The 25,000-nt window shown below is 42.3% G+C and overlaps 1 protein-coding gene across 6 annotated transcripts in view; it reads right to left on the reverse strand.

The window, feature by feature from the left end:
* The window catches only part of LOC126042444 (WASH complex subunit 2A-like), a 40,600-nt gene extending 15,828 nt beyond the window's left edge, over positions 1–24,772 (reverse strand). For 3 of the 6 annotated variants that reach the window (XR_007507157.1, XM_049809526.1, XM_049809524.1), the window contains exons 1-23: positions 24,672–24,772; positions 24,474–24,587; positions 23,841–24,005; positions 22,125–22,190; positions 21,304–21,477; positions 20,535–20,628; positions 19,496–19,554; positions 18,643–18,690; positions 17,187–17,291; positions 16,570–16,657; positions 15,266–15,334; positions 14,769–14,881; positions 12,583–12,652; positions 11,718–11,774; positions 9,520–9,678; positions 8,754–8,890; positions 7,184–7,276; positions 6,570–6,674; positions 5,074–5,190; positions 3,441–3,604; positions 2,889–3,000; positions 1,772–1,957; positions 547–729 (exon numbers count right to left, since the gene is read on the reverse strand). Coding sequence is in view for 5 of the 6 variants with exons in the window: in XM_049809526.1 (XP_049665483.1) it covers positions 547–729; positions 1,772–1,957; positions 2,889–3,000; positions 3,441–3,604; positions 5,074–5,190; positions 6,570–6,674; positions 7,184–7,276; positions 8,754–8,890; positions 9,520–9,678; positions 11,718–11,774; positions 12,583–12,652; positions 14,769–14,881; positions 15,266–15,334; positions 16,570–16,657; positions 17,187–17,291; positions 18,643–18,690; positions 19,496–19,554; positions 20,535–20,628; positions 21,304–21,477; positions 22,125–22,190; positions 23,841–24,005; positions 24,474–24,587; positions 24,672–24,716 (2,523 nt within the window). In the remaining variant the exon portion in view is untranslated. Of the gene's footprint in view, positions 1–546; positions 730–1,771; positions 1,958–2,888; positions 3,001–3,440; positions 3,605–5,073; positions 5,191–6,569; positions 6,675–7,183; positions 7,277–8,753; positions 8,891–9,519; positions 9,679–11,717; positions 11,775–12,582; positions 12,653–14,768; positions 14,882–15,265; positions 15,335–16,569; positions 16,658–17,186; positions 17,292–18,642; positions 18,691–19,495; positions 19,555–20,534; positions 20,629–21,303; positions 21,478–22,124; positions 22,191–23,840; positions 24,006–24,164; positions 24,258–24,473; positions 24,588–24,671 lie in introns of those variants that run through there. The other 3 variants (XM_049809525.1, XM_049809527.1, XM_049809528.1) reach the window with 3 other exon arrangements.
* Positions 24,773–25,000: the final 228 nt, after the last annotated feature.

Here is a 25,000-nt window from a genome sequence, read left to right on the forward strand (position 1 = left end):
GTTATACACTATATCAGGAAAGCCAGACAGCAGGAATATGGCAATTGGAGGCTTTGTAAAAAAGTGAACATGCATACTTGAAAAACGGAAGTAAGCATAGAATTAAGATGATTCTTGCTGAAGCTAAGCCTGCAGGCATATATCCACCAAGCAAACTGCAACAATATAAAGAATATAAAGGGATAAACCACAAGGCTTCAAATTCCACATCCTTCTACTTCCTAGTACCTCTGACCTTGAGGGGTAACTGGGCAAACTGTTCTGTACAGCAGACATCAAGTAGCTGCACCAAAACATCTGTACAGAATTTCTTTTCATACTAGCATGCAGCAAAATGCTTTTGAGTTAGTGGGATGGACAAATTTACAAAGGGATTCAGGATCATGAGGAAAAGCAGGAATAATTTCTCACCCAAGAACCTGGAATTTTAGAAATACATTAAGATTAGCCTCCATGACATGAAGAGAGGGAAAGGTAAAAACAAAACCTTGTATAGAAGAGATAGAAATACTATTTCCTAGTGTTCAAGAACTTCCCTAGACTCACCACACCAATTTCTTTCTGTGCATTTTTAATGCTGTTATCATCTTCCAGTCTCTCCTCTTCCTCCTCCTCAAACAAGCTTAACACTTTCTTAGCTTGGGACTTGATGACTTTCTCCAGAGCTGGTGGTGATGTTGCAAACAGACCTGAGCTACTGGCTGGCTCTGGGGATGTTGCTGCAAAAGGCTCCACAAAAAACAACAACAACAAAAACATTAACACATCAGCCTGTTATTTTTCAGGTTTGTCCAAAAAAACACTAAGCTTTCTTGGTTAAACACCAGCAGTTGTCGGAGTTCTGCAATCCATTACCAAGCAGACAACTATATTCAACTCATTTTTCCTAAGCAGACAGAACAGCAACATGCAGATTAGCAAGAAACAGTAGATAAAGAAGAGAACACACTTCATGGCTCTGAGAGGAACAAAAGTTTCCTCCTGTACCCTACACTGTAGCCCTGTTGATAAGCAGCTCCTGCATAAGGTTTCCTCCTCATCCATATCTCAGGTTGCATCTGCACCACAAGGGTGCATTAAGCAGCTTTGTCATTTTCTCTGAGGTACCTAGTTCACGCAACCTGGGATTCTTTGGAGAGGGCAGCACTACCTGAACCTTGAATGCACTCAGGAAAGTGCAAAGCATGGTAACTACTCTGGAAATTCATCAGCTGGTAATTCCCCAACAATCCCTCTGTAAGACCATGCCCAAGATTAAGTTCTGCTGAAGTTTCTTCAATAATACACTCAATAATACCATCAATACTGTTCTGTAACAGTATTGCCCAGGAGAAGAAATTCACAATCCTGAAAGCCACAGCTGCCAACAGCATTTATAAATCATCAGACAGTATGCTGAAACAACGTTACTGAGCTTGGCGCAAAGCCTACACGAGTATAGGCTATCTTTTAAAGGAAAGCTCTGTTCATATGACTGAAGATTACCCAACCCACTCTGGAGGAGAAACAAAACAGATTCCAACCCACAAAAAAACCCCAAACAATTCTCTCACGTACATCAGTTAGGAAACAACTTTTAAATGGCATTTAATCAATTTGCTGTTTGACTGACAAATGATTTTGCTAAATGGAGACAGAGTTGTTCTCTCCTTGGCAATAGAAGAGGCAATCCAGAAAAAGAATTCTGTCCCAGAGCAGCGGTGTTAGATTGTGGGTTTTTTTTAAACTGAACCTTTACCAAACTTCAGACTAACATAAGAAAATCTCTCACTTTTTCCTTTGTTTGCTGCCCTGCAACATCTGCTCCTCTAGGCACAGGAACTGCTCCAGGCTCTTTTAAACACCGCAATATATCTTCTACCTGATTAGACTTCACTGCTCTATCTGGCAGACCTTCCTTTTCCTCCTTTTCTTCTTCATTAACGAAAGGTGGTGCTTGTGCTGGTTTTACTTTCTCCTGCAAAGTTAAGAGAACACCAGTGACACAGAATTAGTGGGTATATAAGAAGCATATGCTGCCGTGGGATAGCAGAGTCTCAGTTTGCCTTCTGCAGAAATCCAGGACAATGGCAACATGCTTGACTTCTACTTCCCTCCCTTGGGACATTCTGGTTTGTGACTTGACTTCTAGTATTATAGGCTCTTGAGTCTGCTTGAAGAGTACTGGGAAGCAATTGCAAGCTTAGAGCAGATGCCCTAGGAATATGGTCTGGTTGGTGCACCATTTCCTGTGACTGCCAGCAGCTAGAATGTGGCTTGCTTGTTTCTTCTTCTATTCCCAAGCCTAATATCTTTATCGGCCCTGACAACTATTTTCCTGGTAAGCAGAAAGGCAAGGCTGGGAGCAGGGGCGGCACACACACACATGTACAAGATACAGATACAGGTGCATCAAGCTTTTGCAACTCCTACTCTCAATTCCAAAGCACAACCAGACAGGCAGCACACTACGGGCTAAGCTCGTAAGACAGAGGATAGCATAAGCACCCTCAACAGAAGGCCAGTAAGAAGCCTGTAGACACATTTGAATCAGCTTGGGTTGAGCTGACACAAAGGGTGAAGCCCTAGCTTCACAGTCAGCAGTAAGCCGTTTGTTCCTTTTAGTAGTATTTTATGGTTGAGAGCTCTCAAAACATCCTCAGGAAGGGCTTTTAGCATAAAGCAAACAAATTCAGGGTTAGTGGTCAAGAAAATTTTGAAATCTCTATTAGGCTGATGGTAGTAAGAAGTTTTACATTTAGGAGTTGAGTCTGCCCTGTTCCCATTCCCACTTTGCTAGAACTACCATTGTCTAAAACAAGTCAGACTTACATCCAGTATCTAACAAAGATGATAAACTATAAAAAGATTAAGTGTTCCACATTAGTTTTAAAAGAAAGGGGAGGTACCACTGCAGCCTTAGCAGCTGAAGGAAGTAGCGTTGATTGGGAGCTGAAGAGCGATTCTCCATTAATAACATCATCTTCAAACAACAACGATACCTTCTGTGGTTTTCTTTGGCTGCAATGAGAGAGGAGAAAGTGGAAGCTTCAGTGCAAAAGCTTCAGAGGCCATGCACTGCATCTGTTTAAAAGTATCACTTAGGACCATCATTTGCAGCAAGTGATCCCAGACACAAGACTCAGCTTCCTCACTGTCTCAACAGTTCTACGACCCTCCCTTCTTGTTCTGCAGAAGTGAAGATAAAAAGAGGTCAAGAGGATTTTATATCGCAGGCATGGAAATAGCCCAGTTCAGTGGTGGCAAGCAGAATGATCCAGCACAGATAAAAAAGTGGCAAAAAAGCGCAGCCCTGCCCCCTCCCACTCACACACCTCTACTTCCTCCTCAGCAGCAGTAGCAAGGGACAACACTTGCAATACGCTTGAGTTCATCCAGTTTTGAGGGCACTGCTGGGCTGTTCTGAAAAAATGCACTGCCCCACCTCCCACAACTGTCACCTCTCTTTAGTGATTGCAAACAAATCCTCCTCATCTTCATCCTCAAAGAGGCTCGTCTTCTTCACAGCTTTAGCCTGACTGGCAGCGCTAGCTGATTTTGCAAGGTCCTCTTTTCGGTCATCTTCAGAAGGAAGTTTAGCTGGCTTGGAGACATTCCAGTGTTCCTTAAAAATAAGGAACCCTTAAGATTTCTTTTGTCTTGGTCAAAGCCACTTTCCCATCTTCTGCATAAGCAGAAACACTCAGCATCTTGGCAGGCTTTTCATCTCTCTACTAGTTTATTTTCCTGCCTTTGTGTTAGCCACTGTAATATGACATTGCTCAGGCTTTGCTGAGGGCCTGGCCACCTTTTGGCTTATGGTATTTGCCCAGCAAAACAGGGTACACACACTTTACTATTACAGTTGCTCTTGAACAGCTGAGGTCAGTGTCAACTGCAGTCACAGGAGTAAGGTCACCCAGTAGAACCCGATTCGAGCTACTTAAATAATGAGCAAGTTTGATGTACAGGGAAAAACCAAACCAAAACAAAAGCCTGAGAAAAAACACAACACCCATACCCAAGACACCTCATTACTAGAGTGCATGATGCTGCACTTCTTTCTTCTTATTACTTCTTCAACTTTCAACTACAGTACTTTCTGCCCCCCATCCCCTGGAGCTAGCATTTAATCAAGCCTACCCACTGAACAAGTTAAAAATCTACATTAGAAGGAAACATTTCTGGGGCTGGGAGAGTTTTCTGGCTTGTGTATTTTCTCATTCCCAGCATTTCAAGTGGTTTGCCCCATTCCCGACCTCTGTCCCCCTTCTGAAAGGAACTACAGGCATGTAGAAGTATGAACTTTGTTTATTCTACATTAAGATAAAAATGCATCTAAAGATATTATTAGTATTCAGTAAACAAGCAATTACAGGACAGGTAATAAACATCAAGTCTTCCTAAAAGAGTAATTTTGGAGGGTGGGAGGGCTAAGAAGAGTCTGGATCCTATTCATGTGAGTTAATTCAGAGACTTTCCAGACAAGTTTAATTTACTTAGTGTCTCTGGCTTTCATTTAAAATGCAGGACAACACCTAATCCATGCCTAGAAGAGGGCTGCTCTCTGGGAAGCCTAGTTATTTGTTTCATTTTTCCCATCCCTAGATTTTAAAAAAAATAAAAATAAAAACAAACAAAAAAACCCCACCAAAAAACAAGCAAACAAAAAAACCCCATACACCACCACACACAAAAAACCCCACCCCAAAACAAAGAGAAATGCACCACATATCTATCTAGAACTGCTAAACTTTCCTTACAGAAATTAAAGCAGTAAGAGAAAACTTATTTTTCCCTTTCAGTATTTTTAAGTCAGATTTGTTGGCAGCAGCCTCCATTTACTATGGATCTTTCTATAAATTACATGGAAAATACTGATTTTTCTCTTCCACATGACTTCTGTTACCTAGATCCTGAGACAATTTAGGCCAAGAATCAGCCAGCTTCCTGCAAACAAGTTACAGGACTGGGGTAGGCATGGCATGTGGACATAGCAGAGTTTGACTGTGGTTCCCGTCTCAACAGTTTTATTATGCTTTGCTCAGCCTAAAGCCCAGTAACCCCTTTTAACCAAATCATACTCCTCAGTACCTCCTCATCGCTGCTGAACAATAAGCTGGAGGCTTTCTTGAGTGGCTCTGACTGTTTTGCTTTCTCTTCTGGGGTGTTTTCCTGTTGCTTCTTGGCAGGTACCACACCAAAGAGATCCTTAAAATAAAAAAAATATGTATGTTTAAAAAATCAAAAGCCAAAGCCACAATGAAAAGCTCACTGAGAAGTCATCAGCATGCAAGACACTGTTGCCATCCACTTCTTAGATGAGTAGGACAGAGAAATGGTGTTTTATGAACCCTTTTTGAAGACATGTTCAAGTGTGATATGGTATTCTGGTACAGGGAATTCTATGCACACAGTTCCTGATAGACCAGAAACTCGTAAGCACGCAGCATGGTTTTGGCCCACAGATTCTCCACCATAAGGCTTGACCAGCCAAAGCACACCACACAGCAATTCTGTTACACAGCAGCTAACACAATGGGGCACTGTTTTTAATCTACGTAATGAAATAGAGAATAAATCCTATTCTGAGAGGACAGGCAATAGGCAATAGGCAAGCTGAACCACTACCACTGGGGAAGAATCAAAGACTTTTCACCTGAAGACACTCTTGCAGATTATTATACAGGCATCAGAATGTACAAAAGCATATGTTGACTTCAACACCTAACAATTATTTATGCTTTTCTCCACTCAACTTGAACTTCAGTTCCGTAACACAACCTTCATGGCAGATACCAGAGACCTTACCACATTACCAAATGTTTCACTATCCTGACAGTTGCTTCTGAACAGCCCCTATTCAGAAAGCTGAGCTGGAAGCAGACCCCTCTTGAACCGGAAACCTTTATCTTGAGTTTGCAGAAGTCCCTTATCTTACAGCTCTGAGCAGGCCTCCTATTTCCCTCAGGTTAAGACTATGGGGTAAGTTAACTCACCATGAAAGCTGCAGGCCCAGAGTTGAAAGCTTTTTGGAGGGTGTGTGGGAGGGAGAAGAGGGTAAAAGAGATAAAAGCACACACTAATTCAATTTTGTTAAGTTTCTTGCACAAACTGTGCTCTGATCTCAGTTTCTACGCTAGCAGCCACAATTCTTACACAGAGAAAAGCAAGAAAAAAGGAATTCACCAGCCATGACACAAGAGAAGCAAGAAGTCATCCATGTGGCTAGGTACCATGGGCCAGGATAAAACAGCTTATTGAAGCTCATATCTGTTCTATTACTCAGTGTTCTCTAGTCCTATCAATCAGAGGGATAACACCCTTCATGTTTAGGTCTAGAGATGATACACACTGACTGCAAAATACTAAAAAGACACCAAGAACTCACAAGAGTCCCTGCTACCATTCTCCATAAAGCAGTTCTGAGCATGTGAACAGTAACACAATACAAGATCAATTTAGTGCTCTAATTTAGTGTTCCATTTACAAGCTTCGTGTTGTAAACTTCTCAATGTTTCCTGCTGCATTTGCAACAGGCTGTGCAGGAAGGTTCCCATACACAGGCAGTATGAAGAAGTGGTACTTACCTCTTCATCATCATCAAACAAAGACAGCGGAGCTTTTGTCATGGACTTGCTGGTGGGGAGAGATGTAGCTTTGGACTTCACAGTTTTACTTGATGAAAACAAGTCCTGTGCAAAACAAAGAAATGTCACTCTGCAAAGCAATGCTATATGTTTAAGTACTCTAAATGGGACATTAATTTTTTTTTTAACTTGTAAAAAAAAGTGTTTAGTGTGCCTGTGAAGTAGGGAAAGATTGTTTTACTCAGATGTACCAATCACCTGCAACACCACAGGGATTTCCCTCAGTTCTGCAGATTAATTGCTAGCTGGAAGCCGAGGACACAAGATTAAATATATGCAGACTTTCATGATTCTTGCTCTTGATTTCCTGATCTTCTCTTCAGGCTTTCAATTTATGCCTGTGTACACCACACAAGTTTAACTCTCTGAAGAGAGGGAAAACATTCCCAGAGATTTCACTCTTGGAGCAAGAAGGAACTTTCAGGATGGCTGGTAGTAGATGCATGGATGTCTGAGTTCCCAATTCTACAGATAAATAAGGAGTCCCCAGATATGAGTGGACTGAAGTCAGAATTACTCAGATTTCTGTAGGGATTTATTAAAGAGATACTCACTTCAGAATCCTCCTCATCAGAGAAGAGGCCCCTCTGTTTTCTTGGAGGCATTTCAGGTAAAGGTTTGAAGTCCTCACCTGAAGATGGTTGACTCTTTAGGACAAATAAAGACACTACATCAGCACCCATTTAGATTCAGTAAGGGCAGGCACAACGTATGACCCTTTCTAAGAGGCATGCTCCTCCAGCATCCCATCAGTTGAAAGGACAGAACACAAGCTTGTCACCCATGGGCTGAAGTCCAAAACTCATGTGCTGAGCGAGTTCCTCACATGCAGCCAGAGCTATGCATGAGTGATTTGCAGGTCTTACCATATGCCTCTCCTCCCACCACCATCCTTCTTAGCAGAAAAATGTATACATCAACTCACACAGCCCCACCTTGTGAGTCAAACAAAAATGTTCCTTTTAACAAGCTGTGTTTTGTAAAGGAAGAGGGCAGATTGTGCCAGCCATCATTTCCTGCATTAGCACAGCACAGCCCCAGCCTGCCACCAGCTATATTGCCATTAAACTCAGAATGATTCCAGACCCAAGTACAACTGTCAGCAAGCTTGGAGTATAAACCAGCCCTCACTTCCTGACAGCAGGAGTGGTGCTACTGAAGCAGTTCTCATCCTTTCCTCCAGGAATGTCAAGTGCTGTGAGATCAGAGCAATGGCACTGGATGACCTCCCACCACCAGTCCAGCTCCATTGACCATGGATACTCTTGCACTGCACCAGAAATAGAAGCTGGTTTTGGCTCTTGTGCTCAGGTGCTTCTCAAAAGGCAACACGGAGAAAATCCTACAGCAATTTGCATTAGACATCCCCAGCGCTGTATTGCTTCTCAGTCCAGAGGGGAAAAGAGTCATCGTTGGTCATTATGTTGTTCAAATACTCCTTGGACACCAAATATGTATGAAATGAGTATACACAACCTCTGCCATAGAACAAAGAGCATTACTACTTTCCTCAAAATGCTGCTCTGAAAATGAAAGTGGACTGGGCATTAGGAGGCTCCCCTAACTCTGTACACGTGTCCTCAGGACAGCATTTAGTGCTTTCTACACCTTAAGAGTTTTCAGCTGAAAAACAGCTTTTTAAACACTCTAAGTATTGTATATGCTCAGGTAGAACTCTGACAGCCCCCTTCCATTGCGACAATACATACAAGCAGTTACCAGTTAAGTTGTTATCAGTGGTTGGTATAAGCGCAGACACAGTCTCTGCAATGCAGAACTGTGACACCAAAGGTTCTTAAGTCAGGCTGGTTTCATTTCAGGCATGAACTTCATAATAATTTTTTATTATTAGAGGCTTCTCATTTTGCTCTTATTTCAATCCTGCCTTAATAAGATTCTTCCTATCACTGCCCACAAAAGAAAAACCTCAAATACACCCGAAGTTTGAGAGGCAAAAGGCATTTAAGGACCCCTGAAGCACTCAGGTCATAGAAGACCCCATGAACCTAGTGCTGTTTCACAAATATAGCACTTCCATAGTGTTGTACATGGAAAGACTACTTCAGCTGCAGTAGTAACTTCTTCCTAAAACCTTAGCCATATGATCCATTTGTATGCCATTACCTTTTTTTCCATGACTGCCTCCCTATGACTTTCTGTTTCTTTAGCTGTGCTAGCAACCACAGCAGGAATGGCAGGTTTTTCCTTGAATAAGTCACCTTCTTCTTCATCATCATCAAATAAGTCAGCTGTGGACTTGACTGTGTTAAGAGACAAAACAAACAGGAAATGACGAGAACAGAACAGCCACTAATGAACAAGGTAAGATACCAGAGTCTCAAAAGATACCATGCTCCCTTTTTAAAGATTACAAACATCATGAGTCTTTAAGAGAAAAAGCTAGACAAGCTCTCAAAGTGAAGCACCACTCCACTTACCTCAGAGCACTGGTGACAGAGAGCGCAGTGAACAAGCATTGGGGTAGAGTCAGTTGGCACCTCTAAAGGCAGTGTTTTGTATTGGCTTGGCATCTCTAAAAGCCTAGACCCTGCCAATATGGCATGTTGGGCACAGGGACTCAGAGCTGTGTGAATAAAGTCTGTACCATTTCCCCGATTCAAGTCTAGATACTGCCCTAGCTGTAGGAGCATCCTAAGAGAGGAAAGTCAGTGGAGAGCATGTACGAATAAACCAGTCCCACACCACTCTCAGGAAAAGAAATGCCAATAACAGACCCTCCCCACCACAAAAAAAAAAAAAACCAAATCAAAAAAACCCAAGCAGAAGTAGCAATGATGCAAGTTTGAATTTTGTAACTCATTGGTTCTCATCAGTTTGAATTTTGATGACCTTTAACGTTTAATCTTCCACTGTGCATGTATAGAAGTACCTGAATCTGGAGGCTTTTTGGTTGCTCCCACAAAGAAGTCATCATCATCATCAAACAGAACAACTTTCCCAGGCTGTTTAGTAGTTTTCTCTATGCTCTGTGCTGCAGATTTCTTGTCTTTTTCCACAATTACAGTGGAACTAAATACATCACTTCCTCCTGCAGGTCAGATGGGGAAAAAAAAAACAAACCAACAACAAAAAAAATCCAAAGCCACACAGAGATCATTGCCAGAGTTTCCAAAAAGCTGAACTTGTGCTACAGTAAGTGAAGCCAGGCAGCTTCCATCACAGCAATGTTTAATGCACTCCTGCAACAATGCCACATCAAAAGCATTAGCTAGAAACTTCCTGATAAAGCCAAGTCACAGACAGATGGCCCCTCACTCTCACTTCAACCACTTCTTCCTCAAACCTGCTCATCTCCTCTAGGAACAGACCCAGCAGTCCCACACTGTTGCCCCTATGGACTTCCCAAACCAGAGTCCTACTTCACTAATCAGTAAGCCACACCATTGTGGACAAATAAAAGTGGTAAGATGCTTGAGGAAAGGGAAGGACAGGAGACAGTTCTCCCAAGGAGCTGCACTTGTCATGCAAGACCTCAAGCAGTACTGCAGGATGAGGCTGAGTTTGGTCCCGAGATTCCTGTGTACTTCAGATATGGCAGGGATCAACTAGAGTAATCTGGTAGCAACTGTTTCTTCTACATCTGGTGTGGAAAAATCCTGCTTCAGTGATATGTGCATGTTGATTGTCTGCAAACACTTTTAGCATTTTCGGTAAAAATTGGCAGCCTGGCTCTATGCTTGTCTTTTTGCTACTTATGTACAGATGCTTGAAAACAGGGCTGGGGTGGGGGGAAGGGTGGAGAGGAAAGAGGGAGACTTTAATTGAAAGTTTGACAGAAAGTAGAACAACTGCTATTTGGTTAAAAGTCAGCAGACTGCATGAATTTTGACCAGCACAGCAGCAGTTTATTATAAGAAAGTATATCACGCAATTAGAAAGTGCCACAGAACTGAGAGGAATACAGCAACAAAGTTTGGTTAATTATTAAACATTCTCAAGTTCCTAAACACACTGTTCACTGGGAGCGTGTTCATCAAGCGACTTTGAATAGCAAAGGAGCCTCAGTCTTGTTTTTTCTCTGGTGACTTTAGCCTGTCTACAAGTTACTGAGAGGGAGGAACTGAAGACTTTGAATAAATGCTACATATAACTTAATTCCTGATGAACTAGAACAGGACACTTAGAACAATGGGAAATGCACTGCTTATGCAACAGTACCTCCAAGAAAGAGCAAAGGATACAGAAAACCTCAATCTGCTGTCTTAAAATTTGCTACCACAACTTATAATTATGTCGAATGACCATTGCTAATACATATCTTTGATCCTGGAGTAAAAAGGCTATATTTGTATACATCCTACTCTAAAAATTATCCTGACTGAGGACTCAGTTAACTGAAGCCATAGTCTTAAAATAGGCCTTTCTTAATAAAGGGCAAGAGTTAAAAGTAAGGTAACTCAATTAGGTGATGACCCTACACAGAGACAGAAATCAAAGTCAGTTGATTCAAAGAGACTGGTGAAACATTTCTTTTCATTGCTCAGCATTAAGTCTGATATGGAACAGGGATCTTGGTACAATACTTTTTTTTTTTTAGCTCTGAGTTATAGATCTGACCCTTCCGCATGTATGGAGATCCTCCTAACCAAAACCAGAGAAACAAGATTGGTCTTATTTACCTGTATCACAAAAATAGAGCAACTTGATGTTTAAACTGTTCTTCTGTTAACCCAGGGGAATATGATCAAATCTGAAAGATCAAAATGCACTTCCTTCTCAGAGTATAGAGGGAAGGTGTGACTGCATGCACTGCAGACATAAGCTGTATAATATTAAAGTAACACACATCCTTAAAAGTTCATACCATAACACTGGAAGCTGGCAGCTGCTAACATCTGCCATCAATGACATCTACCTTCAGAGCTCCAACAGAATCTTGATTATCCATAAAGCATGCTGCAGTTTAGGCATAGCATGGTAGAAGCACCTGTATTTGTCATTAAGCATATGATCAAGCAATGCAGTGCTGCTGTATTTGGATAGTTTTATTCTTTAAAACCTCCCCAGCAGGTTTTAAAGAAAAGAACATTTTGTGCATGAAGCAATTTGCTATTGAATGAATCATACCTGGGAAGAGAGATACTGCACCTGCAGGAACTTTCTTTAATGACTTTGTAGAGGACGCTGAAATCATAGGAAGTACAATACAAATGGATGCACTTGCTTTATGCTGTCAAAGCCTTCAGAACTCTACCATAGAAATAGGGATCTGAGAAGTCTTCTAAGCTCCATTTTTTTTTTTCTCAACAGCTCAGAACCCTTTAGACATTCTCCTTGAACTTCTGGGGTTTTGCAGATATATATAACAGTCCAGCTATTCTTCCTCCATTAAAACTCCACAAAACAGCTCTACTAAACTGAAGCTTATAAACATGATATAAATTTACACATAGCATTATTTACAAGAGTTCACATTCACACACTCAAACTCACTTCAATACAATACCCTCAAAACAAAATGGCTTAGTCTCCCAACCCATATCTGAAAATTCATCAAATACAATGCTTCAGTAAAGGCTGCGGCAGTACAGAATGTGTGCTCAGACTCCTTAAGGGTCTAGATATGCAGCTAATGGGAAACTCAGATGTGCATTAATCTGCAATAAGAAATCTTTACTCCACTCGAACCCACAACTGGATCCTGCAAAGTACTCTTCAGCAGCAGGATCCCAGTGCGTGCAGAAAGCTCTGTCAACATCAATAAGGACATCCTTTTAGCTCCAGGAAAGTAGGTGTGTGCAAGAGATTATAGGGAACAAACATTTAAAATTCAAGGAAAACACAGCTGTTCTCTATTAAGACTGGGAAGGAGAAGAGACTTGCCAACAATTGCTACTTCAGACTTTGTAGTTTGGAAACAAAACAGTCTAGCTGCTAGTGGTGATAAATCACAGCATAGACAGGACTACAGGAGGCAATAATTGGTTCTTACCTTCACTTATTGGGACTCGCTCCTCCCTCTCTTTTGATTCTTCTTTTGGTGCTTCAGCAAAAAGATCACTCTGATTGTAGAAGAAAATGCAAAGGGGTGGAAGTGGTGCATTTGGTTTTTGCAGGAAAAGACAGCTGCTGATTTCCCCACATTGAATATCTACTTCTAAGCCCAAAAGGTGTCTGCTCATATAGATTTAAACCTAGGTACTCAATCATTAACTTGAGTGCATACATTCAGAAGAATAGCTTTGTCTTCTAAAATTTAATTTACACTGATCATCAGTCTGTTTATTGCAGAGAAGGAATGACCTTCTATTTGCACATCTTCAAGGGCTTACACTAATTAATCTACAGCTGTTTAGGTCCTGATTACACCCTTCTAAACTTTCCTATTGAAGCTTATACAGTAAGGTTTGAAGGAAGAATTCAGGTCGGGACAAGCATAAAAATACTGCTGAACTTCACATGATTAAGATGAATGATTTATATTGTTGTTGCTAAGGGGACATTAAGACACCTGTATAGTGCAGAGATCGACATTATAGCTCAAAAGCATCGCAGGGCACTCCCACAAAAGTCCAGATTTCCAGGAAACCTCCAGATCTTATGAGCACTGACCACTTAACTTCTTGAAAGCCTTTCTCTTATGGGAAGTTGGGTATTAGAGGTTGCCTAACTGGAGACTCAAAATGCATGGTCTTTGTATAAAGCTTTGTGGAAAGAAGGCAGCAATACTTAAGATAGGGGAGCACAGGGCTGTGCCAGGGATGTCAGTGATTAATTGCACATTTATCAGTTACTATTTGCCTGTTGATCCACTGTGGCTGCCTTCTGGTACAGCAAAGCCTCCTCCACTGCATAAGGTAAAAGACAGTAAGTTACCTTTCCTGGATGATTAACTTTCAGGTAACAGAAAACCAAGAACAAGCGTATGCAGGCAGGCAACAATCACATGCTTGGCTGTCCTGTGTGTACAGGATGAGGAAAGTAGTCCTGACAATAAGCAACCAAGAGGTTCTAATGATAGCTTCACCTGAATTTGCACTGACACAAAGCTGGCTTGCACTAGTGGATTATTTTTTTTATTTTTTTTTAAAGCTGTTGGCTGCCACTCAAAAAGAAAGCACATTCATATTTTTTCAATAAAGGCTGTATTTGAGTGGAAAGCATTGCATAGAACTATCCTCTTCCCTTCACACAATTCTCCTGTTTGGTGCTTGTTCGCTATATTCTGGCACAATAAGCTTGAGGTCAGCTGTACATGTGGCCTCCTTCCAAATTTCAGTCTAATAGCCTCCTCAGCTCCAAGGAACACCTGACTTTTGTTCTAGTTGCAACGAGGAACACAACATCCCATAAAGGCAACAGTTTGGCTACTATTCTGGACTAACCTTGACTATTACCAATATCAGCTGCATGATAAAATCAGAGGCAATAATTTACACAGCTGTACTATCAGATTCTCAAGTATCCCTGACATTGAGTTTCTACCCCCTTTCACATGCACAAACAATGCTAAAATAAGGTCAGAAATGCAATTTGTGCCATTCCTTCATCGAGTTAACTCTAGATACATAGCAGAAGAGTAAGCTTAAGGTGAACTTTTCTTGCCAATGCAGGTAACCCAGGAATTGTACAATAACTAGAAGAAAGAACACAGCATAATTGCAATAGGGAACTTTTAACAGCATCACTGTCCAGACATGGTAAGTGAAAGATAAAGTGGGAAGGGCATCATGTTCCCTTTCCTCTTTAACTTCTCCCACACCCAGGGAGAAAGAGAGAATGACAAAACTCAGTAATCTCACAGGCATTTTAATGGAAATCTGCTATTTTATAATAAACAAACTGTATAACATTTGGTTTACCTTCATAGATAAAAGTGAGGTACTGAGTAAGCTCTACTGGAATTAGAACCAGTCTAATGTAATGCTAGAACCACACTTGCATCTCTCATCAGCACCACTGCTCAAGAGAGGACTTTGTGCCAAGGGGAACATAAGCACTTCACTTGTGTAGTTCTGTTTCTCCACTGGAAAGCTATACTGTCACACTACACTTGAATATTACCAAGCAACAATATGCTGTTTCCCCTCCCTGCCCTCCAGAGGTGGGAATTTGTGAGGCACATTTTGTTGTTTTTAAAAGGGGGCACACACTCAATTTCTATCCTCTCATTCTCACCTCTTCATCATCAAAGAGACCTGTTCCACCACTGAAGAGGCCACCCCTAGAACCAAATGGTGTGAAGTCTTCATCAGTCAGCTTAGGAGGCTTGAAGATGTCATCATCTTCATCTAGAAAGCACAACAGCCAAGAGCTGTAGTGGGACCAACCAAGTTTCAGGAAAGAGAATTAAAGAGACAACCAAAATAAAAGCTAGTTGGATCCCATCCCCTCTCTCTTATAAATGTGACACAAACTGAGAACCTGCTGTAGACAGATTGGGTTGTACGTGGTTGCTCCACAGGACCACGCTGAAGGAGGAACTCTCACTAAGCCTGTTTCTAGCCTTGTTTTACATGCACAATCACAACCTAGATTTGTTTACACATGCATGTCGAAAGATGCTCACTGATATCCTACCCAGTTTCTAGAGTAGATGCCACAATTTCTTAAGCAGTGTCTTCAATTCAATTCAAAAACCCACAATTCAAAAACAAGAGAGGAGGATACCCTACCGTCCGATGGAACTCTAACTTCCTTCTTCTCTTTCAGGGTTTTCCTTGGTTTGGTCTCCGATGACAGGGCTTTAAGAAAAAAATTTCAAGGCAAAAATAAAAGTCCACCTTTACTTGTAGGCTGTGATCAAGCTATGGTAAAAAGAACCTAAAAAATAATCTAACCAAGCTGACCTATATGTTTTCACGTGAATCAGCACACTGAAGTAACTCTACGAAGTACAGGTTCTAAAATTAACACTTAAAATTGTAGTAGCATCATTCCGTCCGGCACTGTGGGTTCAACACAGTTGCCCAAACACAGACTAATGTCACCTGAGATGCCAGAGAGCAACACAGCATTCCAGATGGTACAGATCCCACACAGAGCATGCAAAACCTTTGAGCATCTCAAATGGCTTCAGACCATGGTAGCTTGATTCAGCTACCAAAAGCAAAGCCATAGTTTTATTTCCTCTGGCCCTACAATCACAAGGTTATTTCAATGAATGGAAGATTTTCCAGTAACTGAACAAGGTAAGCTGGTAGGTTTTATACTGGTATCCACAGACCTAGCTTGATTGTTTGAACCATGCAAGAACACATACACACACTGTTCTTGCCTGTTCATGCTTTCAAAATTATCAGTCAAAAGCAGGCTCACAAGCAGTTGCCAACCCAGTTTCAATCACCTATTTTCAACTCCTGCTTTGCTGCAAGAATGACTACTTGACCGAGGTCTCTCCCTTTGAAAGGGACACAAAAGTAAATGCAGTATTTAGTCTAAAATATCACTGGAAACAGTAGCAAGGAAAAGTTCCTCAAAACTCAGTATATTTAAGCCACAAAGAGGAAAAAACAAACAATGCACACCACATGAAAGCACCGATCTACTGCTTGAGGGGTTTTCCACCGTAGGGCTCATGGAAAGACTACAGTGACCAGTGGTTTCCACATACTTACCTGAAACAGGAGGAAGTACATGTGGTCAAGCAGGCAGTTTTGCATGCAGAGGGAGAATCAGATTGGAGAAAAAACTTTTCCAATAACATGTGTGCTTGGGGAGTGACCTGTCTCAGCTGAAAGCAATGTGCTTTCCACTATAACACTCAGTGAATTCCAATTCTATCCTGTAAGTTATGGCCAAAAAGTTTTTCAGAACACAAGATAGTGTCCAATTACTCTTGTTGGGCTTTCACCTAATACGTATTCATATAACAGATCAGTGTAACTTCACATACTGTTATACAGAATCTCCTGTCCAACTCTCTCACAAGTCCCCCGCTATCTCACAAGCAGTTATCAAAACTAAAGAGTTAACTTACATGAACGCTCTTCATCCTGTTTGACTGGTACTTCTCCTTTGATTCGGGCTGCCAGCTCATCTGCAAATGATGTTGGCCTCTTCTTTTTCTAAGGAGTACGGACAAATAACAGCCTATTCCTTATATTACCAATTTGATGCAATTGCAATTATAAATACTGTATTCAATAGCCTCACTTGTGCAATATCCTGTCTAGACTTTGATTGAAGTCCTCAGAAGAGGCAATACAGCTTTCTATGAAGAAAGCAATTAAGGGATTATGCGTGCATCAAGAGAAAAAAAAAGCTATTTCTAGTCCCTTATGATCACATAATTTTTAATGTCACTTCATTTTGAGAGCATGACAAGCATGAAGCATTTACCACACACAAATGCAACAAGGGATTTCTTAATAAACTTTAAAGACAGCTTTGATGCCAGCTTAGGGTGCAGGAGTTCCCTAGTTTAAAGGGCTAAAGCCTGAACAACCATGTTGAAAGACCATTCACAATTTTTACAGGCCATCTCCACAGGATCCCATCCCAGGTAACTGAGGGCTACCATTATAATCCCTCTAAGGACAGATTTTTCATGAGGGAAGTCAAATCTCTCCCTCCAGGAAGGCAACGATTACTTACAGGCCTTGTGCTTTCATCTAAGTCTCCATCTTCGTCTTCCTCTTTTTCAGAGTCAAAGAGGTCACAGCCATCGAAATCATCTTCATCACTCATCTGTGCTGTCCTCTAAAAAAAACATAATAGCCTGTTGTGTTCCCCTGAAGTTGGCATACAAAACAAGCACAAAACTACATCTGCTTAGATTAAATATTCAAAGCAAACTTACTGAAAGAGGGAAACATTCAGCCAGTTTGGGGTACTTCACAGCTTTTAAGAGGTAAGGAAGGAGTGCCTCTAGCTCCATAAAAGTTGCTGCGTTCTCTAGTACATCCCCTGTGCTGCGTCACCAAACATTTCTGGACCAGAGATGCAACTGAGGACACTAAGGCTCTGCTCACAAGGAGCATAGCGCTACTGTACACAAGACTGAACTGCTTTGGCTGTGCTGCTTCCCTTAGTTTACAAACTCCTCTCCACTAATGACCCAGTATTTAGCTTTAAGTCAGGAACATTGTGATCAGCTAGTAAAAAATTATATCGTCTTGAGCTATTCATAAGGTGGATAGCAGAATGACAGACAATACATGCCTATATCTTGGCTTCAGTCATGTCAGTAAGAAAAAGAGGATGAAAAAGATTAAGTGAATTGTGAGCTGGGGGCCAGCATGGACAGGGGCCCAGAAGTGAAATAAATCACAAACAACCCAAAGATTCTTGCTCATCTTAAAATATATCACGCATACAAAGTTACCCCATAAAGGTCAATACAGCTTAATGTAATATCTGAGTGCTTTTGTAACATTGTTTTATTAATAGATAGATTAAAAAAGGATTGCTTTTTGAAACATTGTTCTTTTGGTACTACATCATTCCAGATCGAGGATCCTCACATAAGTCTTTTGCAGTGGCACATCTAAACATGGGTAAGATGCCTTCTCCTACTACCACCTACTGCAAACAACTAAAGTCAGGCTTGAATTTTTCAATCTAAAAATTTATTTTCCCTTTTGATTCACTATCCAAATGGACATACTTTTCAAACATTTAATACTGTTCACATCTTTGATTTCATGTCATACCCAAACTGCACTGTTTCTTACTTCCTGCACAGCAAGTTTAGAATTTTATTTATAGACCCAATAATCCCACAGAAGTCCAGTTTTCCTGGGGTAGATTCTTTGAACTCTCATGGCTCCAAAGTAATTCCTGAGGAAAACACATATCAGGCAATGCCATCCCACATACACTTTGCATCTAATGATGGCTTGCAAGCATGTCTTTAAGCCCAAGCCAGGTTCAATTTCACAACACAGTACCATCTGGCCAGGACAACCTTCCCATACAAAGTTATACAAATCAGGCTTAATCAGAGTTTTTAACAGTTAATTGTGTGGAGCTCTTATCTCCTCTTTCTTGCAACCTCACTGTGTCACAAGTGGAAAGTCTTTCAGGTATGTACCAGGGTATATAACCGTACCGTCTTTTGGTCATCTTCACTAGGGTTTCCAAATTCATCATCTGATTCCTGGAACACAAGAGACCCAAAGACAAGTATTACTTTGTCCAGTGTTAAGGGAGAGGGCCCAGAAACTCTGGACTTGCTTAGGTTTGGAGATTCAGATGATCTCACCATGACCTGACCAAGGAATTTTTTCCCCACCGCTGACCATCTTTATGAATGGAGCTCACTAGGAAGTCATTAATTTAGCAAAGACAGCAAGCTCCATCTGACATTGCATTTGAGTAATTCAAAAGGGATTTAACTTTAATTGAGCAAAAACACCAAAATCAAACTCCTCAGGAAAAAGGGAGTGCTTCCATAGCACAGTTACAAAGCAGAGACATCCCAGCCAAGGCAGGCAAAACATACCAGAAATTGATAGCCCAATGCAGCAGATTTATGACGCAAAGCCTGAAGGCACATTACTGACACCTACTTAACCTTTAAACTTGCTCCTGTTAGTCTCCATCCCATTCCTTGTAACTGTAATTTACAACAGATTTGTTCTCCATAAATGTAATTCTTGATAAGAATCCAATTTGCTTCACAAAGTGAAATTAGACTGGAATAAAACACTTCAGTTTGAAGTATTCTACTATAATAGCAGTTAGAGCGAATACCACTTCATTGCTCCTCTGAAAAGCTGCAGAGGAAACTACTGCATAAAAATAATAATGAAAAGCACATTAACCATAACTGACATAAGGAACAGACATTGTGCAATATTATCTTGAGACCCCACATGAAAAAAGAGAGGTGGTAGCTAATGGCCTCACACACACACCAAGGACTCATGAATGCCCAAAGTAGCTGGTGCTCTGTCACTTACCTCTTCATCCTTCTCTTCACTGTCAATTACACTTCCACGATCGCTATCTACTGATCCTTCTATTTTAAATGAAAACAGAAAATTTAAGATCAGACATGACATCTGTACACAGAGCAATGTGGTCACTAGACATATCAACAGCAACTTTAAAGGCTTTGTGATGAGAACTAAAAATCAGGTGGAAAAGAGAGTGGTTTGGAAGAGCTTTGAAGGCTGCTAAAATTATAGAACTTTGCATTTCTAATACACAGAGCACAGGTGTCATGGTTTAAATCCAGCCAGCAACTGGCACCATGCAGCTGCTCACTCACTTCCCCCCCACCCAGTGGGATGGGGGAGAGAATCAGGAAAAAAAAAAGTAAAACTCTTGGGTTGAGATAAAGACAGTTTAATAGAATAGAAAGGAAGAAAATAATAATGATAACAATAATAAAAAATGACAATAATAATAATAATAAAAGAATTAGAAAATACAAAACAAGTAATGCACAATACAACTGCTCACCACTCGGACTGATGCCCAGTTAGCTCCTGAGCAGTCATCCGCCCACCCCCAGCCAACTCCCCCCAGTTTATATATACGGTATGAAATATCCCTTTGGGCAATTTGGGTCAGGTGCCCTGGCTGTGTCCCCTCCCAACTTCTTGTGCCCCTCCAGCCTTCTTGCTGGCTGGGCACGAGAAACTGAAAAATCCTTGACTTAGTATAAACACTACTTAGCAACAACTGAAAACATCAGTGTGTTATCAACATTCTTCTCATACTAAATCCAAAACATAACACTATACCAGCTATGAAGAAAATTAACTCCATCCCAGCAAAACCAGGACAAGTTACTGAGAATTTACTGCTTTGCATACCAGAAAAGTAGTTGTTACAGCATGATGCGCTTTGTTTTTATCTCAGCTAATTACAGTGTGCATCTAAACATGCAGGAACACTACGCAGCATAACCCAAGCTGTGAGTTAAAACAGACCAAAATCTTAGATTAGGAACTAATTACTCACATAGGAATAGAAGATCATGCCAGCACATACCTTCACTAGAGATATCTCCAAGGCCAACATCATCTTGTTCCATAAACTGCTGAGAGCCAATCAAGTAAGGTAAAGGCCTGTCAATATAGAGATCCTGGAAAAAGACAACATCAGGTCTTTCTGATGTCTAGGAATAGCTTTACATTGCTGATGAAGACAGAAGTCTTAGCCCCTTGTTTTAACTCATGGAAGATACAAGCTTGTTTAAAGTGAGTCCCACCAGACACATGCTTCAAGTCAGCATGCAACTGGGTGGGCCAGCTGACGTTTAGTCCTTTTTGACACAGTCAAAGAAGGGGGCTACTTTCATTTGTGTGGTCCCAACTTGTTTTCTAGGTGTCATCTAACAGAAGAATATCCTTGCAAAGACTTGCAGGCATCAGTTTTATCCCAAATCCTGCACCTAGGGTTCTTAATTACTGGGAGACTAAAAACCACCTCTTAAGAGACGGTTTGTACCTAAAAAGCATGAAATTTAAAGGTCCCACTCCACCCAGAATTGAGGCTTCCCTTTCCAAGTTCACTGCCGTTAAACTAACTCCCTTTAGGGTGCCATACCTTAAGGCTAACCCAATTGCAAGACAAGCAGGCTACACAAAGAATAGCTCAGCAAGGAGCACTTCTCCTTCAGATATAGTCATCAGATGCTCTTTTTAGGTAACGAATATCAATTTTATAGCAATGCAGTGACACTGCTGACAGAAACAAAGAGCAAGTTCAACAAAGCGAAACACAAACCCATGCTCCCAGCAAGAACAAGTCTCTGTACCTTTGGCTCAAGTATCAGTTCCACCCTTTCGTTACTTTCTTCCTCTTCTGAGTCAGAGTTGCCTGCTTTGATGTCTAGCTGTTCAAACGCACTGTCCAGAACTTGCAACCCATAATTCACTGCTGCTTGGATTTTGGGGATCAGATCAGCTTCTTTCTGTTCCCGTGTCTTTTCCTTTAGTAACAGGAACAACACATTCTCATTGCATTTTACTCAAGACCCAATCTCACTGCAACATGGATGCAAAATTTTAACTTCAAATTAGTACAATCAAAGCTTTTTCATTATATGTAAGAGAAAGACCTTCAGAACTTTTTTTTGCTTGATTTAATTCACCTTTACCACTCCCAGAAAGAGAGGTGTTCTAAACATCCACACTAGCTCCCAGCCCATTAAGGGAATATTTATGGTATCATACATCTAGACTGTAAGATACATAAAAAGCTCTCTGAGTTTTTTATCCCTAGGAACTGCAGTCAGATTCTGCTTCCCCAATTCACTACCTCTGAATCCAGAGGCTTCAGTTAGCTTGCTGAAAAAACATGCATAGCCATTTGAAAATAAACACATAAGCCTTGTCTACTGGACACAGCATTGAGCTTGGGAAGGCCCTAACAGATTATCATACACTGTAGTAGCCTCCAATGTTACTGTCAACTTTATGTTTGAACGACACACACTGTCCAAGAGAGAGACTTCAAGGAGAAAGGAAACAGTTTGGTTTGTAAGCTGTAAATGTCCACAAAGTAAGTTTGAAAATGAGAAGGTAGACAAATGCTGCAAACATACTGCCAACACTCAAGGCAGCTTAAGTTAACTACCTGCTCTGTTTTGTCTCCGGCGTCAGCTTTGGGAATAGGCTCTTCCACTTCTTCATCATACACCCTCTAAAAAGTCAAGCAAAATTAATTCAAGTAAGAACAACATACTGCTGCAGGGGCTAAACCACAGGCACCACCACCAAAATAAAATACACCGTTAATGTGTAATTAATTACACATTAATTCATTACTCATTTAAAAAAAGAAGCCATGGATGATGCCAAGCATCTTCATAGCCTCCTTCATGCACTGGAGTCATCACCCTGAGGTTACCATCAGGCAGCCTCCCAACCCAACTGACCTAATTCAAGACTGCAAAGGTCACTGCAGTAGTAGAAGACAAGTTGGCCATTTAACCCTGTTCACAGATTGACTTGAATATGTTAAGAAAAGCACTGTTTTAACCCCCCTAACATAAAGCTATTCTAGAAACCTTCAAAGTCAAATCTAAGTTTACTTATGGGCTGTCTATTTTCCTTTTGTTTTCTGTCATTTAGTAGCTTTCCTTCCTTAGTGTTTACCCTTCTCCTGTACTTACAGAGAAGGTTCACATCCTCCCTCAGCTTTCAGTTTGTTCTGATGATCCCTCCCATCCAGCTCTTTTAGCACTATTTTGTAGGATCAGCTATAAGGAGACACAGGGGAAAAAAAAAGTCTCCCTTGAACCTGAAAACCTAAATCCAAATCTCTCAAACACAGGTGCAATTATCCCCTAGGAACAGACAGATCTCTCACATTAACGACACTGAGAACTAGAAATGAGGACCTATTTCTGTGCACTTATGGGAACAAACAGCTTCAAGCACCCAGGATTTAAGACGTTTGGTATAAACTGTTCTCAACAGAACCATTATGCTGAACAGCAAAGGTATGCCAGAGAAGACATTGCAGCTCTGAAAAAACCCCCCAAACAACTAGCACCACCACCACCACCAAAAAAACCCACAACAGAAATACAGATTTTCATCGTCTTGTCCTCTGCCAGCATCTTTCCAATAATAGCATCATGACTTCAGATGAGACATGCGTGGCCTGAGTACGATGCTGACCAAAACAAAATAGCCAATAAAACTCACAGTGCTAAAAAACCCTTCACAAATCTGAAAGACTATTAAAGCTCTACATCGTAATTATACACATGCTCCTAGTGATGCAATGTTGTAACAGGCTATCCAGTCCAGCTTTTACCTTTCTAAACTAGCAATATTCATGAAGTGGGAATATTAACCAACAAATATACTCATCATGACCAAATGCAACAGACAACTGCCTGCAGTCCAACACCTTTAGTACCAACTGCTTTTAGTATAAAAAAGCACCAATGGGCAAGTTTACAGCATCATATAACATTCCTCATATTTAGACAGCCAAGTGCAGACAAATGCTACATTCACACTACCTGTAAAGATATACCAAGACATCCCAGAGATCCCAACTCATTCATAGTCCTAAAAACAAAACCCTGATCTCCATGTCACATATAAGGAAGGAAGAAGAAAGGTACCTCAGAAGGGGCAAAAGGAAATCTGCCTATATTGGCTAGTGCATCACTCATGAAGGAACTGTGACACCCTTTAATAGAAAGCAATGAAAAGCCACTTCACCTCTAAATTAACATCAGACTTGCCAAAAAGTCAAATCACTTCTCCACACTACAGCAAGGGACAACACCAACTTTTGAAGTACAAGCTTGATGCTGTACAAGAACATACTCACGTTCTCTATGAACTGCGTATTGGACAACATAAGAAAGTCATTGAAGACATTATGAAGGCGACAGTCTGTGGCTTTTGTTTCACTAATCAACCCATCGACTTGCTTTTTGATTTCATGAGTCCTGGAAATGGTTTGCTGTGAGAACTCTTGTAGAAAATGCAGAAGCTGTTTACAACAGAGAAAAGCAACAGTCAGCATCCAACTCCTTTTTCTTTTGGCACCGTTTGTGACACAGGCAGAGTTGATCACACACTTCAAGTGAGCATCGAATTAAACAGAGTCTAGACTAGAGCACCCCCACGTACACGCAGGACCACGTCTCACCCTGCTTCATTCTGCATTTCCTTTCGGGCCAACTCCTCATGCTGATGTTCTCACCCGGACCGGAGGGTTGAAGCAACGGGAGAGCCCGCCGACCGCCGGACCCTGACCGGGGCTGCCCCCCGGGGGCCGCCACCAGAGCGGCCTTCCCGAGGCAGGCGGGCGGGCAGGCCGACCCCCGGCCGCTGCTCGGGCCAGCGGGCGGCAGCACCGCCCCGACCGACACCTCCCAGGCCCCGGGGCAGGCCGCGGCCCGTGCACCCCTCCGGTTCCAGGCTCAGCCCCGCGCCCAGGCCCGGCCGCACCGCTCACCCCGGCGTCCGAGGCCAAGGACCAGCTCTGGCTGCCCTTTCGGATCTCCTCCAGCGACCAGGGCCGCTCCCACACCGGCGCCGGCTCCGCCGCGTCCCGCGGGGCCCCATTCATCTGCGGGAGAAGGACAGTGAGCCGAGAAGCCGGTGCCTGTGCCGCAGCCGTACCCGGCCCGGGCGCGCCCGCCCCGGCGCTCACCGTGACCGCAGGCCGCGCCGCTCCCCCCGCGCCCGCCGGCGCCATCCGCCGCGCCGCCCGGCAGTCAGCTGAGCGCCCTCACGTGACCCGCCGCCCGGCCCAGCCCGGTCCGACCCCGCCCCACGCGCCTACGGGCAGGGCGGCAAGGGGGCGCAGCGGCGCCACCGCGCGCGCGCGCGCGCGCGGAGGAGACTGGGCGCGGGCGCGAGCGCGAGGCCGGCGCGTTCTCGCGCCTGAGGGGAGCCCCAGCCCCGCGGCTGGGCGGGTGGAGGCGCTGAGGAGCCCTCCCCGCCGTAGGGGGCTGTGGCGGCCCGAGGCCGACCCCGGCT

This window comes from Accipiter gentilis, chromosome 9, assembly GCF_929443795.1.
Source record: "Accipiter gentilis chromosome 9, bAccGen1.1, whole genome shotgun sequence".
In the NCBI taxonomy this organism is placed as follows: Eukaryota; Metazoa; Chordata; class Aves; order Accipitriformes; family Accipitridae; genus Astur; species Astur gentilis.